The sequence below is a fragment of the Anneissia japonica genome, unplaced genomic scaffold (genome assembly GCF_011630105.1).
Source record: "Anneissia japonica isolate Jap-2015-1 unplaced genomic scaffold, ASM1163010v1 scaffold1826_len1998817_cov189, whole genome shotgun sequence".
In the NCBI taxonomy this organism is placed as follows: Eukaryota; Metazoa; Echinodermata; class Crinoidea; order Comatulida; family Comatulidae; genus Anneissia; species Anneissia japonica.
In genome coordinates, this window is record NW_022742159.1 from 301419 (window position 1) to 317404 (window position 15986).

At 35.8% G+C, this 15986-nt stretch overlaps 2 protein-coding genes across 2 annotated transcripts in view; one reads left to right on the forward strand and one right to left on the reverse strand.

Moving 5' to 3' along the window:
* Positions 1-15: 15 nt before the first annotated feature.
* Positions 16-8580, forward strand: LOC117118964 (AFG3-like protein 2). The gene is made up of 13 exons (XM_033263710.1): positions 16-302; positions 1036-1186; positions 1627-1907; positions 2554-2622; positions 2750-2874; positions 3431-3601; positions 4023-4125; positions 4448-4739; positions 5611-5740; positions 5920-6017; positions 6320-6747; positions 7216-7410; positions 7833-8580. The coding sequence occupies exons 1-13, from the start codon at positions 153-155 to the stop codon at positions 8055-8057; spliced, it is 2418 nt and encodes an 805-aa protein (XP_033119601.1). The 5' UTR covers positions 16-152; the 3' UTR covers positions 8058-8580.
* Positions 8581-13922: 5342 nt separating this feature from the next.
* The window catches only part of LOC117118996 (transcription factor 25-like), a gene marked incomplete at its 5' end in the record, with an annotated part of 7018 nt that continues 4954 nt past the window's right edge, over positions 13923-15986 (reverse strand). The window contains 3 exon segments of the mRNA XM_033263770.1: positions 13923-14287; positions 15094-15346; positions 15680-15838. Coding sequence (XP_033119661.1) covers positions 14105-14287; positions 15094-15346; positions 15680-15838 — 595 coding nt within the window. The 3' untranslated portion in view covers positions 13923-14104.

Consider the following 15986-nt stretch of genomic DNA (forward strand, 5'->3'; position numbering starts at 1 on the left):
TTTTCCCTTCTATATCATTTATGTGTACAATCGGTAGAAGAAGTTACCTTGGTAGGCTTATGTTTCAGGTTAGGCCTAAACTATTTCTGCAGCAAGAGTTATGCACAAAATGAAAAGTTTATTGATTTGAAATTACACAATTGAAGGTTACGATGGCGTACCGAAGTAAAAATGTCCACACGCATTTTAAAAGATTTATACAAACAGCACGACATGTGAAACAGTTACCGACAGGAGGCTTAGGAAGACAGTCAAAGAGGGCCACCAGTGTCCACAGTGAATCGTTGTTAAACCTCTATAATGTAAGATCCATGAGTCAGCTTAACTTTACTTGGCCTAGCCCTAGAGCCCAGAGAAGAGAGACATGTTCATAATTATATATATCCGGAAACTGCAATGAATATGTAGTTTCCAAATGCCGTATTTGGGTCTTCATTTTGCAAAGAAAAAATAATATAAAAAATGATATAAACAATTTGTATGATGGCTGTTTCATCATATTATGGCATCGTCATAAGATGATGCAATGAAATGATAGTGTACTTGTAGTTGAGTCCTGCAGTGCAGTCCTTAAGAACTAAGCAAGTACCGTATCAATTATTAATTTTTTTTTTTTATGGATGCACAACTTGTAGACTTAGAATTCAGATTACTTTTCCTTACCATTTTTATTAAATTAATATTTAGGCCTATAATATGCTGTAGGGCCTAAATAATACTTATTAATTATTTTACAAACAGTGATTGGTATTTTTTTTTTTTAAATATAAAATTATTTTTTTTAAACACCATTCGGAATACTTGGGAATCGGATTCATCACTAGCCACCGAGCTCAAGATCGGTGGTCTGGAGGTTAACACACCAGGCTAATTATCTGGAGATCATGGTTTCGATTCCCACCCGTATCACTTGCACAATTTTTTCGCAAGCATTTGGGAACGTACAATTCATTTAGTTACACGTCAGGGCAAACATCGATTCGTAGCATTTCATTTCCTCTTAATTTTTGTAAATCTGTTTTTTTTTTTTTAAAGCTTGGAAATGATTCCTCAGTGTTTGGCTATATCCTGAATTCACCACAGGTATCCAGTATCCTAACAGCATGGAAGTCGTTCTGCTCAAAACCACCAAAAGGATTTGAAAAGTTCTTCCAGGGGGGAAGCAAAAAAGCCCCTTCAAAGAAAGGTAAATTTGGGGTGTTTTTTGGTAAAAATTTCAATTTCTACTTTATGTATCATTAGCATTTACCAGCACTTAGATTTATTAATTCATAGTATTATTATCAATGTCTTAAAGGAACAATTGAAATTTAAAAAGTATTAACACTAACAACAACAAACAATCGAAAAGTATGAAGGAAATGGGAAAATACATTAGGTAATAAAAAAATAAAAAATACACCCACCCATGGTAACTCAAAATGTTAAAACAAGTCTAAACTACATATTAAGCCTTCTTAACAATGAGTTGTCATCGAGATAATGAATTGGTCCATATCAAAAATGAATTGAAGAAAAGAGGTAAAAAGGAAAAAAGAAATAGGGAAATAAAGAATAAATATAGAAAGAAAAAAAATTTAATATGGTAGTTATTAAAGTAACTTGAAATATTTTCAATTTTTTTAGACGTTCCAAAGACAAATCCAAGTAAAAGCAGTGACCCACCAAGTAAATCCAGCCAGAAAGAAACGGATTTCTGGAACACACTTTGGAGTGGTGGTGGCTCTCGTGCTGGTGGAGGTGGCGGGGGTAAATCACCGATAGACGACAAAAACAAACAGCAACTATATCTTACAATGGCAGTGACGGTAGCGGGGGCCCTTGGTCTTGGATGGGTAATGATGGGGGGATCGGCGTATGAGATCACCTGGAAGGAATTTGTCAACGAATATTTAAATGCGGGACAGGTAATGTTAAAAGTTTTTGTTAACAGTTATTCGGAAACTTTAGCTGTAGCTGAATGTTGCAGCTAGGCTTGTTTCTCCTACTGTGAAGCATCAGCAGTTTTCTTCATTGGCTACCAGTTGATCAATGTATTCACTTGGAAATTCGTCTTTTTGTGTATAAGACTCTTCATTGTTCATCTCCACTGTACATTGATGACCTCAAATTGCACTGAACTACATGTGGTCACATACTCAGGTCCACATCGTCTAGTTCTACCATTCTTCATCATTGTCCTTCTGGTTGATTAAAAAACTATGGTGATAGATCCTTCTCTGTTGCTGCACCTAAATTGTGGAATGACCCAAATACATAAAGTCTTCTTCATCTTTAGCTTTTTTTTTAAATTCAAAATCCAAATTAAATTTCATACACAATTCTTTATTTTTCTTTGTTCCTGTTTTATGTTGGTTTCTTTCTTTCGTCTTGACACTGGGTAAAGAGTGCATAGAGACATTGCACTATATTATGCGCTATAGAAATGGAAGACCATTACCAATAGTACCTTTTACTCACTTTTGATGTTAGCACCATATGCTTCATCATTAGATATTGTCTTTTTGAAACATTTTAAATTTTGTGCTGTTGGATTTTTGTTGTTGTTGTTAGGTTGAGAAAGTCGAGGTAGTTAACAAGCGCTATGTTAGAGCATGGTTAAAACCAGGACATTCAAAGGGGGTAAGTGTAAATGGATATCATCTCAAAATTGTAATTATTGTTTATTCTTATTCTAACTGTACCGCATTAATATTGGTTGACCTCCATATGGTAATTTATCTTTTTTCGCTTTTTAATTTGCTTTCAGCGTTACGTATATTTCAACATCGGCAGTGTTGATACATTTGAACGTAATTTGGAAGCCGCCCAGGAAACAATAGGCATCGAGCCAGCTAATCAATTATCGATACTTTACAGTACGGAGAGTGATGGGTAAGTCATTTGCATAATCATGCTGTAACAAAGGGAGAAATAGAGTTAAAATATTTCTTCCAAGCCACCTCTTCTCTACTTATGCCTGGCAAAGTTGAGCTACAGTTTAAGCCTAGATATTAATTCAATCTACAAATAGTTTTTAAATATTAAGACTTCATCTCTCTCTCTATACATTATTTGAGTTATATAGGGCTTCATGGCAAGGCCTGTAAGAGCTTCACATTATTACCCCCAGATATTGGATCAAGCACATATAGAACACATACTCAGCTCCCTGGTGAGAATTCCATAATGTTGCAAGTATTCAGCACATTCTGTGTTTGAACCTACCAGGTACCCACTTATACTCCTGGGTAGTGAGAGACAACTGTAGGTAATGTGCCATGCTCAAGGACGTAATACACAACAAGGGATTGAACTTCCGACCTCAATGTTCAGGAGCAGAACCACAACCATGGTGCCAAACCACTCCTATAAGGGTCAACTGCTTAAAATATGAAAAACAATTATATAACTATTCCTAATGTTAACTTTAATTTTCATCTCTTTTTAGGTCTTTCTTGCTGAGTTTGATTCCCACAGCTCTCATCATTGGATTCTTCTTCTATATATTCCGCAACTCTGCAGGTGTTGCGTCTGGGAAAGGGGGAAAGAAAGGGGGAATATTTGGATTTGGGGAGTCAACAGCCAGAATAATTAAAGAAGATGTCGGTATTAGGTTCAAGTAAGTTAACACAAAGAGGAGGTGGTAGTGATTAATAACACTGTTATAATGTGAGTGTGTTGTGAAAATGATTGACAGTAGATCTTTTGCTAAGCCCCACCCCTTGGATATTGTTGCTAAGGTCCCATAAAACGCAGTGTTAAAATATATGCAAACATTTTCAATTGTAAGACAGCACGTGTGTTTGTGAGACAATGCAATTTATGCCTCTATGGTGAGATCCGCGCATATTTCTGAACTTGGTCTAACTGGTCAGTTAAGGTTTATTGACACTCCGGAAAAGTCCATTATAGGACACAGATATGTTTGCTAATTAACGTGCATAAATAAATAATAAAAAGATCACCAAACAATGATGTAAATTATAAATAAATGTAATTCCAGTTGCTTGCCTGCTAATCTTTAAGTCTTTTTGCTGCAGGGATGTGGCTGGATGTGAAGAAGCTAAGCTGGAAATTATGGAGTTCGTCAATTTCCTGAAGAACCCTCAACAGTATTTGGATTTAGGTGCTAAAATACCAAAGGTAATGAAAACTATTTATATTATTCCCTAGCATATTCTATTCAATAGGAACTATTGCAACTTGTTGTATGTGTGTGTGTGCGTGTGTGTGTGTGTGTGTGCGTGCGTGTGTTTACTCTAAAACCAGACACTCATTGCACCTAACGACGGTTGTTGGCTGCCACGATTCTATAAAGTACTTAATGCTGTGGTGTGTGTGCAACAGATCGTTTTTAATGACGATCTGTTTAGACAGCCACTGACAATCAGCTGACATCTGATTAGTGCCATTCTCAACAGTATTTAGATACAGTATGTGACTACCTTTGTTTAATTTAATGTAGGGAGCGGTATTATCTGGTCCGCCAGGAACCGGTAAAACACTGTTGGCCAAGGCTACAGCCGGTGAGGCAAATGTCCCATTCATTACCGTCAACGGCTCAGAGTTCCAGGAGATGTTTGTTGGTGTTGGTCCGTCTCGTGTACGTGACATGTTTGCGATGGCTCGTAAGAATGCACCGTGTATTCTCTTCATCGATGAAATCGATGCAGTTGGTAGGAAGCGAGGGAAGGGTAACTTCGGAGGTCAGAGTGAACAGGAGAACACCTTGAATCAATTGTTGGTGGAATTAGATGGTGAGTATTTTACCACTTAACTTAATGTAAAATATGATAATAAAATAATGACCACTTAGCTGAGTGTAAAATTTCTTGATAAGAACCTTGAAGTACCATCCCATATTTTTGTTACTGGCTGATGTTGAAGACTACAGTGACATTTAATAATTATGATGATAATAAATTGATTGATTATGATGAAGATAAAACAGATGAGGATAAGTAAAATGATGATGATTAATGACAACCAGTGGTGGCTCTAGGATGTATTTTCTGTGGGCGCTAAGCTGTCTGACAGAGGGCACTTGGGCTTGTAGGCCCGAGCTGGGAGAAGGGTTTGAGAGGGTGTTCCCCCTCCCAAATGAGATTTTTTTAAGAATAGGAACCTCTGAATGGCCAATAATGACACTCTCTGATTGTGACAGACATGTGTTGGCTTGATGCAGGCCAATATTTATATGTTTTGTTGTCCAACTGCCCAACAAGCTCTGTCCGATTGGGGGGGGCTTGACCTGTCCGGTGGGGGGGGGGCCTTTAAGCCCCTGCAGCCCCCCTCCCCCGGCACTACCACTGATGATAACCACTCTGATGGAGCAAACCCTCCGATTGCTAATAATGGTGATTTTTAATACATATAACATTTTATTTTTGGTCTCTGCACGAAAAATGGAAATAATTTTTTTTTAAATTAATTCTTATTACACCCTCCACCTAGATGCCTTTTGCAAATACATTTTGCTAAATAAGAAACAAAATGTTTTTTCCATCCTCTTCTGACGATCTTGAAAATGTGTTCGCTAAACAAGGTATTAAACAGTTCTCACTTAAAACAATATATTTATGTAGAGACTGATATTAATATGAGATAACATCTGGTATTTGATTACAGGTTTTAATACAACAACTAATGTAGTAGTATTAGCTGGTACTAACAGGCCTGACATTCTAGATCCAGCTCTTCTGCGTCCTGGTAGATTTGATCGACAAATATATATTGGAGCTCCAGACATAAAGGGAAGGTACGTATTAATGATAAATCATGATAGCAATAGTCCAAACAAATTTATCAAAATCTCCCGCATGCTCTATTATAATGTTGGTGAACCTACATTTTTTTTAATCCAATTTAAAAATCCTGATATATTCATTCTGATTGGCTGAAATGCTGTGAAATCATTTTTCTTTTTCTTTTTCTTAGAGCATCCATATTTAAAGTGCATCTGAAGCCATTGAAGACAAATGTAGACAAGAACACAAGCAGCCAAAAGCTAGCAGCATTAACCCCTGGATTTACAGGTGAGCTAAAAAACTGCCTTCTATTGTTAGTATAAAATTGTATTGCAATGTATTGCATCATACCTTGACAGTGGACCTTTTTAGTGTTTCTTCTGAACCCACAAACACACATCCGACGACCTAGTTGTGCATCAGACAGGGGGTCCAGGCCTGTCCAACGGGTGGAATACTCCCCCTGCCCCTGCTTGTGTCACCACTGTATGTATTAACAAGTAAATAAAAAATATATGTTTTTATATTTTGTCTTACTATATGACATAAAGAAATAAGAGTGAAGCTTTTTTTTTTTAAATCTGTTGCAGGAGCTGATATTGCTAATGTGTGCAATGAAGCTGCATTGATTGCCGCGAGGTTCGGCAACGACAGTATTCTAGCTAAACACTTCGAACAGGCCATCGAGAGGGTTGTGGCGGGCTTAGAAAAGAAAACACAAGTGCTACAACCAGAAGAAAAGAAGACTGTTGCATACCATGAGGCTGGGCACGCTGTAGCCGGCTGGTTCTTGGAACATGCTGACCCACTATTAAAGGTGTCCATTATACCTCGTGGTAAGGGTCTAGGTTATGCACAGTATCTTCCAAAAGAGCAGTTCCTATTTACCAAAGAGCAGATGCTGGACCGTATGTGCATGACGTTGGGTGGCCGTGTCTCGGAACAAATATTTTTCAACAGGATTACGACAGGAGCGCAGGATGACCTTAAGAAGGTCACGCAGGGTGCTTATGCCCAGGTCAGTTGTATGAAAGTATTTTTACATTGTTTTAATTTTTAAAAACTGAAGGTAATGTTTTAGTAAGTTTCTGGGGTATGCTGCAGTAATCATTTAAATGTGTCACTGCTGTCTGGCAGGCAGTAAATACTAGATAGATATGATACCAGCCCTTAAGTCCTAGGATTCTGGGTTAAAATCCTGTAAATTAAAAGTTCTGTTTTTCAACAGTGAGGTCAGCGGTTCAATCCCTCGCTGTCTCTTGTGTCCTTGGGCAAGACACTTTACCTATGGTTGTCTCTCTCAACCCAGGAGTACAAATGGGTACCTGGTATGTTCAAACACAAAATCTGTGATTACAGCTGCAACATTTTGGAATTTTTCTGGTATGTGTTCCATATGTGATTGATCCAATGACCAGGGTAGTAATATGAAGTGCTATATAAGACCGACATATTATTTGCAATAGTTTATATATTTTTTTTTTAGGTTGTTCAATACGGCATGAATGAAAAAGTTGGCAACGTATCATTTGATCTACCGCAACAAGGTGAGATGGTGTTAGACAAACCATACAGCGAAGAGACTGCACGCCTCATTGATCAGGAAGTCCGCCAATTAATCAGCGACGCATACAAGAGGACTATGGACCTCCTTACTCTACATAAAGAAGACGTAGAAAAGGTAGAAATATGTAAAATGTAAATCCTGATGTTTTAGACAATGGTAGGGTTGGATTTGAAGTTTTCAAGTAGACAAAGCCCTCAACAACTGTATCATTAGCCGAAAGCATTGCTACAGGTATTTGGTGCCCGTCTCAATATAGAGCGCTTGTGTAAGAAGCTTGGATGTCCATGGGAGTGGCATCACCAATCCTGTGATCCTATCACATCCAGGTGAAGTCCTTTTCGATCATCAGACAACAAAACTGAGGAGTGTGGAATTCATTATAATGAGAACATATCCCCCAGCTCAATTTGATACCCCCATGCCTTGACACTGCATCCAGGAACATAGGGTGTTCCTGGATGGAGGGAGAGCATGTACACATGATACCATTGCAATATGATATGCAATTGATTATTACATTTTCTGTTCAATTATAGGTTGCCAAAAGACTACTAGACCAGGAAGTACTAAATAAAGAAGATATGGTTGAGCTTCTCGGAGCACGACCATTTGTCGAGAAATCAACGTACGAGGAATTTGTTGAAGGCACAGGGAGCTTTGAGGAGGACACTTCATTACCGAAGGGCCTAGAAGGATGGAATAAGACCCAAGAAAAGGGGGAGAAATCTGAGGAAGAAGGAGCAGCCAGTGTCCCAACATAGCTAGGGTAGAAAAATGAATAATAAATTCATCATATATTTTACATTTAATGTAATATTTTACATTTACTGCAATAAATGAGGTTTTTGCTGTTATTGTACTAAATATTACATCTGTTAAAAATCAAGTGAGGGCAGTGTTTACTTCTTGGTTCAATAAAACATACATACCTTAAGTTATTAAAATGATGACAAATATTGCAAAGCAAATACTTTATAGTGTTTTACTCCAATTTCACTCAATCTGGTAAGCTGTTCACTTTAATAAAACAGTCAGTCATTTTTGTCGCATAAATAATTAAAATGAAATTTGAAAACCAACAGGGAAAATTGTGTTTTACCTACACACAATATTTTAAATAATTGTTCCAGTTTCTCTAAAATTTCAAAATCAAAGGTTGATCTTTGATCGTCGATTCAATGAGATGAATTAAGACGGTGATAATGTCAGCAATGTGTGCGATGCCAGATTTATAGCTGTTCTATTAAATTCTGAGATTAAATAGAATGTATGTTATATATATAATGCAGTCTAGAGTCTTTTTCCTGTGATAATTCTGCTTAGTGGAGTTAATCACTATTTGTATAAAATACATATATGTACAATATGCGGAAAAAATAATCAGACCAGATAATGAGGGAAGGGGAAATGTTCCTGTGGTCTTGGGGCTAGGGTACATCCTTACAAGAATGTTACACATTATTTACAACCACCACATTATACCTAAGGGGCAGATGCAGGCGAGTGCAGATGGTGCGATCGCACCCCTTAAATTGTATTAAGAAAAATAATTGTATTGTTGATATGAATAATCGGCAAGATTTTTAAGGAATGAGAGTGCAATTTCCGGGCACTCTCACCCCTTACCGCCACATCCTGCATCCGCCCCAGGCCTACTGTGTCGACACAGAAAGCTTATAGGAAAAAGTTCTCCCTCCAATTAAAGACCACTTTTGCGATCGGGGTTTCCATGGCCTCTAGCACTTTTGGTCTCTAATTAGATTAATAAAAATATGACATTTGTTAATTTGGGACCACAGAAAAATGGTCTTTATTGGAGGTAGTCTTTAATTAGATTCGAGAGCTGTACTGTTTTATTTGGTGGTTTATATATTGCATGTCATTTAATCATGGGTCCTAAAGCCGGTCGTCGGCCGACGCGATTGTATGGAGAACGCAACGCCAGGACGCGCGCGATGTGTGCCACCGACAATCAGCAGACGATGTGGTGTCGTCTAACGCTCACATGGAGCGGAGTTGGATTCGTTGTAGGCCTAAGAGCACCATACGACCGTGATGATGCAGTGAGTCTTCAGCTTAAGTTGGAAGAAGCTACGTTTGGCAGATCTTTCATAAAATCAGGATCCAGAGGAACAATATTGTTGATAAAGTTCTACAACTGACTTTTCTAAGACACAAAAAGGGTGTTTGACAAAAAACTCGTCCAGATTTGTCAATATCAAAGGGTGAATATTTAAAAACCGAAGGAAAAAGTGGCGTAACCAGCCATCTTTTCATCAGTTTTTAAATACTCAAAAAATGTATCTCACTTTAACCGTTTTTTTCGTCAAACACCCTTTTTGTGTCTTAGAAATATGTCCTACAACATATCAAAAATTGTTTTTCCTCTGGAACCTGGCTTTTAACGAGCTTTCTCAAGACATTAAATTATAATTTAGTGTGTGTGGTGATACAAAGGTTATACCTATACCCAGATGACACACAGGAGACAAGTTATAATACAGTAGTAAAAACATGCAAACAAAATATGAATTTGCGGAAAGGTGGGTTACTTTCTGGGAGATTTTGGCTTCCTTGTGAAAGTTTTGGAGGCTTTCCCGTTTTCCGGGAGACTGCGTGACTAGACATCCATGTGAAATGATACATAAACAGTAACAGTACATTTTAAATATACTATCATTACATTATTTAAAAATCATTAATTCATACTTTGTTTATTTCGCACAGTAGTCAATGTAACTACAATTAACCCTCTAATTTTCTCGATATTGTTTGCTCTTTTGTGTAAGCAGCTAGTACAACATATAATTATAAATAGAATATGAGTATGTTAACTCCGAAGAATGACAAACGTGAGGCCATAATTGATTCTACGTTTCGTTCTCTTGACAACTTCTAATAAAGAACGAAACGTAGAATCATGGCCTCACGTTTATAATTCTTCATATATTTGCGAATAATCAGTGGATCCTTTGGTTTCATATAATTATAACATTTAGCAAACTTTGTGAAGAGCGACTACACTATCGTGAACGGAAATTAAAAAATACCGCCTAAATTACGAAAATAAATAATAGGCCTAATAGTAATTTATATTTATATTGCGCAGTGCTTCTTCACCCACTGTCCTTTAAATCAAATTATAAAACAAAACAAAAAACACGATGATTCTAACAATAGTAAATACGTTGCAGATAAGAAGCACACATAAAACATTAGGTTAAACAAACTAAAGCATTTTTGTTTCACAACCATGAAGGTGATTGTATTGTGCTGAAAATACTCAGGGGTGGATGCAGGATTTAGCGTTATGGGTGAGAGTCCACACCACCTCAGCCCCACCATGTTCAGAGAGATTAGAAAATTTGGAGAATATGGACCCCAAGACGCCCGGAAATTGCACTCGCATACTTTAAAAATCTTACCGGTACTATGTTCATAATGATAAACGTAATAGGATATATCAACAATACAATACAATTATTTTTCTTAATACAATTTAGGGTGGTGCGATCGCAACGTTTGCATCCACCCCAGATACTTAATTTATCATAACGTCATCGGCGAGATTGAGTGAACATCGGAGTTGTGGTTCCACCTCTTAAATAAGTCAAAATAGAACTGCTAACCAAGTATCCATGTCATCTTCTGTATATTGTTTAATAACGACTTAAAATTCAATTGAATTTAGGTTTGATTGTAATGATAGTTTTTAAATTAGGAAAACAGGAATCGCTTTACATGCAGATAATATTAAACACTATGAAGACACGGGTCTTCAATACATAAAAAGGTGTATGTCGTTCATAAGTAGAAATCGTGCATTTTGGGTTTGTAAAAAAGTAGGCATAATGTGTTTACACCCTTCTAAAAATTTTAAATCGAAGTGTACATTTGTTCACAATAAATTGAACCTCTGATAACCGTTCGTACCCGTAAAATCGATTGAGTGGAGTAGACCTACGACTCAAAATGGTTTTGGTTCTGGAAGTGCGCATCGCACAGGGAACAGAACAAAAGTGAACAATTTCATTTGCTTTGAAAATTAGAGAGCCTATTGTTTTTGGAATATGTATGAATATATGCTTATGCTCATTAGCATAATTAATACTGTATTTAAATAATTAGGATATTTACGCAAGCTACCAAAATATAATGGTTAACTTTCAAAATGCTTGATGGCAATAATGCTACGGAGCCTATTGTTTTTTATACGTGTGTGAATTTATGCTAATTGTTAATTTATATTATTTCACAAATCAGGAAATGTATCCTAAATACTAACATAATTCCCATAAAAGATTTCAAATTTAGTTGAAATTGTAAAGATGGTAACAAAGTTGTTGTTTTTGGTACGTATGAATATATGCTAATTGATCATAGCCTGATGTCTTAACCACTAGACCACCGAGCTTGCGCTTGGTGACTAGTGATGAATTCGATCACCTAGTAGCAGTGGGTACTGCAAGTGTTATTCGGATATGAGTTTGCGTCAGGAAGTTATCTAGTGGTTAAGACATCAGGCTAGATACCTGGAGGTCGTGGGTTCGATTCCCACCCGAATCACTTGCAATTTTTTTTTTCGCTAGTATTTGGGGACGTACTGAGTATTCAGTACGATTACACGTCAGTTGGGCAAAACATCTCTCCCATTATTATTATTGTTATTATTATTATTATTTGTTATTTTCATTTATGTTGTTATTTTCATTTTTGTTCTTATTATCATTATCACATTACTATTATTATTATTATTATTATTATGAAACAATACACAAACAGTAAAAAAAAAAGTTGTTACACTCTTTAAAATTAAATTCATTTAATTATATTTTATTCTACACAGTATTCAAACTAATTTAAACATGTTCGTTCATATACAGTATTTATCAACACAATTATTGTTTACATGATTCTAAAACTGGATTCATTTTAAATATGCAAGTCTTATAAAGTATTCATTGTTTCAAACAAATCACTAGAAAATAAATAACATTAATAAAATATCCATTAGAGAAATTTTTAAAAACAAACAAACTATATTAACAAAACCTTGTACAATTTAATAGTTTTATGTTACTACCATATGTGGTTATATATGAATTAGATTTATCATGTATAATTTATTTCATCATTAAAAAAAAATACAGAGGCATAAAATAAAAGTAACATAACCCTAACATAATCTTGCACAAAATAATAATTACACACAAACAGGTTTTCTGAAGCCTGAAAGAATTTCTCAAAAGTAAATAAACATTTACTGCAAGACTTTTAAAGTTTTCATTCAGCTGGTAAAATAAAATGTACGTTGTTTTGTAAGACAGATTAAATCTGACATCGAGAAAATTACAGGGCTTGTGCATAGAATACAACCTCTTCATTAGGCCTGTTTTCCATAAAATCGCTACATGCTATACTTGAGAGCTTTCAGTGAAGCTGATTGGTTGGCAGAAACAGCTACACTGTGTAACAACTTTGTAACAATTTTATGCAATCCAGGTTTTAGTGCAGTAAAAAACACTTACTGTTATTAAAAAGAAGCAAAAAGGAAGACAAAAGAAAAAATAAGGTCATGTTTAGTAGATTAAGATATTACTCGAGGTAGCAACAACAAGTGCACCCGCCCCACAGACAAATGAGCAATTAAATAATGTGACTCCAAAACATGAGGAAAACAAAAATTCTTTCTTTTCAGAGATAGTATCTCCTATAAATACAAATACTGTAGTGCACTTTTCCATATTGAACAAACACTGCTACAATAACATAGGGGGAAGGGAAATGGATGGGCCTACAGTAATCTGCCTATATGGTCAATCAAGTATTGACCTATAGTGGCGTATCTAGGAGCCTTGAAAGTGAAGTGGGGGCTTGACTGGAGGGGGGGGGGAAGGGTTGTGCAAACCCTCTAGATATGCCACCGTTTCCCTAATTCACACACACACCTTAAACAAATCAGCAAAGTGAAAACCTATGCAGGGTCTAGAAGCAGAATGAGGCTGAGAGGTCAAAGAACTACTCAGTACTCAGCGAAGTTTCACCATGTCCCAAAAGTTAAATGCTATATTTCATTCAATAAAGAAGTAATTAGGAAAAAGGCAACAATGTATAATACAATGCTAATAAACATGGAAGACTATTAGTATGAATCTCAAAACAAGTACCAAGTACTGAAATATTAAGGATTACAATACTGAATTGTTAAAAATGGTGTATTAATGTTTAAATACATACCATCTGTGATAAACAGTGGGAAAACCTAAAAAAGTTAATCAAAATATTGAATATTTATTTAAAAATCATTAATAAGTTATCAATGATTTTTATCCTGTTTACTACAAAATTCCTAAAAAAATATAGGAATATAATAAGTATTTACATGTCCGTTAACAGGTGAGGATATTTTTAAAGTTAGTTTACAAAGTAACAAATCTAAATATTGCATTTTTTTAAAAAGGTACTAATTAAATGGTTAGATAATGTTGCAGGACCTTGAATAAATGAGATGCATTTAGTATTAATTTATATTTCTGATAAGCTTTGAAATTGCCTGCAATATCTTTGATATGTGATTTTATATCTCATGTGTACTTAACATTTTCATGTTATAGCATTCTAATATGTATGACTACATCATTTTTCTGCCTACAAAACATTTCTATATGCGATAACATCTAGTATGTCCATGTCTTTCTTTATGTCTGTCATTTATATACCAAGGCATATTTAGCATCTTCATATATGCCATACCCTTTCCATGTATGCCATATACCATATCTCACACCATACTCTGTTGTAGCCATGGTCAATCAACTTCTTCAAGTTCCCCATTCTCTTCTTCCGGTGGGACTGCCTGAATATTGGCTAAGAGATCCCTCACGGCATTCATCAAGGCACCGACACCTTCCCGAAGGTTTGCATGCTCAGGCATATAGCCTCCTTCGGCACCCATTCCCCCTTCACGATTATTGTTGATACCACCACCAGCCTAAAAATAACAACATATAAATTAATCATTGTCAATCTGGTCATTTTTTTTTAATCAATAATTGAATGTTATGTCAATACTACAGCATATACATTTTATCAATTTCAATATTTGGTTGTATCTCCTAGCGAAGTTAAAAATATATTTTTTAATTTCTCATTAACAAGAAACTCATAACCAGCTCAGATTTCGATCTTTCCAATTATCATCAATTAATAAGTAATAGATTGATTTAAAAAAAATGTTTTTAATGATTTATAGACAATAATTAATATGAAAATCCTTAAATTTATTGTCAGAGTATATAAATGGTACTTTTTAAACATCTGTTATTTAATGAGATTTTTAGTTCCAATGAGGAGCCCTAGAAACATGCGGCTGATTGATTAATAGATCTTTTTAGCCCTACTGCTTCTATTATACTGCCCTCAAGGAGCTGAATGATTAATAGTTGATTAATAGATCTTTTTTTAGCTCTACTGTCTCTATTATGCTGCTCTCATCGGAGCTTTTGAGATTACGAGAACTTGTTTTTTTTTATTTAGTTCTAACTACTGTTTAATTGAACACTATGATCATACTAAAACATACAAATTAGGCAATTCGATATACTTTTTGAATTTTTAAGGTTATAACTTTATTAGGTGATGGATGTTAAACTAAATCCACATCAAGAACAAAACAAAATATGTAGCACAACTTAAACTAAATAGGAACAAACAAAAACAAAGCAAGATGTACAGATTTTAACAATTTATATTGTACAGTTCAAAGGAAATATAAAAACAGAAGAAAAACCAACTTACATCAGGAGTGTAGCTTGGTAGAAGTGACTCAAAGAATGAGGCTAGTGCACCAGACTGATTCTGCTGCTGTCTTCTAGGCTGCCGTGGGGGTCTCGTGTAGCTCACTATTGAATCTTTGGGAGGGAGCGGGTCATAAGACATTATTGGTGTGTTTGAGAGCGCTGTAGGAAGTCCCACGAGGGCCTCCTTTATCTCAGACAGTATCAAGTGTCGGTTGATGTTTTTAGGCGCTTTCTGATAACGAGACAACCTCCTGTACAAAAAACAATACATTGGTATCAGGCACATATTTTTCAATTAGATACTTTGTATCATAAAGTCTGTTTTCTTAAAATCGCTACACTCTTGCTAGTGTTTTCAGTGCAATTGTGAAGGCTATCCGATTTGACCGACCAATGAGCATCACCCAAAGCTGTTGGCTATAGCATTTAGTGATTGTATGCAAATCAAGCTTAATTATATCTTTATTCAAATGTACTACTGTAAGTTAATACTTGCAATGTGTTCTTATATTTTCCATGTCATAAGCAATATAAATATTAAGAATAATATGATAATTATTTTATAATATCAAATTTGTATTTACTTTTTCTTGTAGTTTTGCACCAACGGGTCGTTGTTGTCTACACGCTTGACGACTTCTTGAACGTTTCGCTCAAGCCATTCCATCACCTCAGGTTGCTTCCATGATGAGAAATTCCTTGCAATGAAGAGCGCCACCAGTTGATTCAAAGCAACAGGTTGACTGTAGAAAAATATGCAAGAGTTTAAAAATTTTGCTGTAAATGCAAACTGCTTATTCTACCTGAAATCTTAAAAAGACTTAGGGGAAGTGATGGGGGGGGGGGGCTGCAATGGTGGACTCAATGATTAAGCGAAGGGGCACCAGGTCG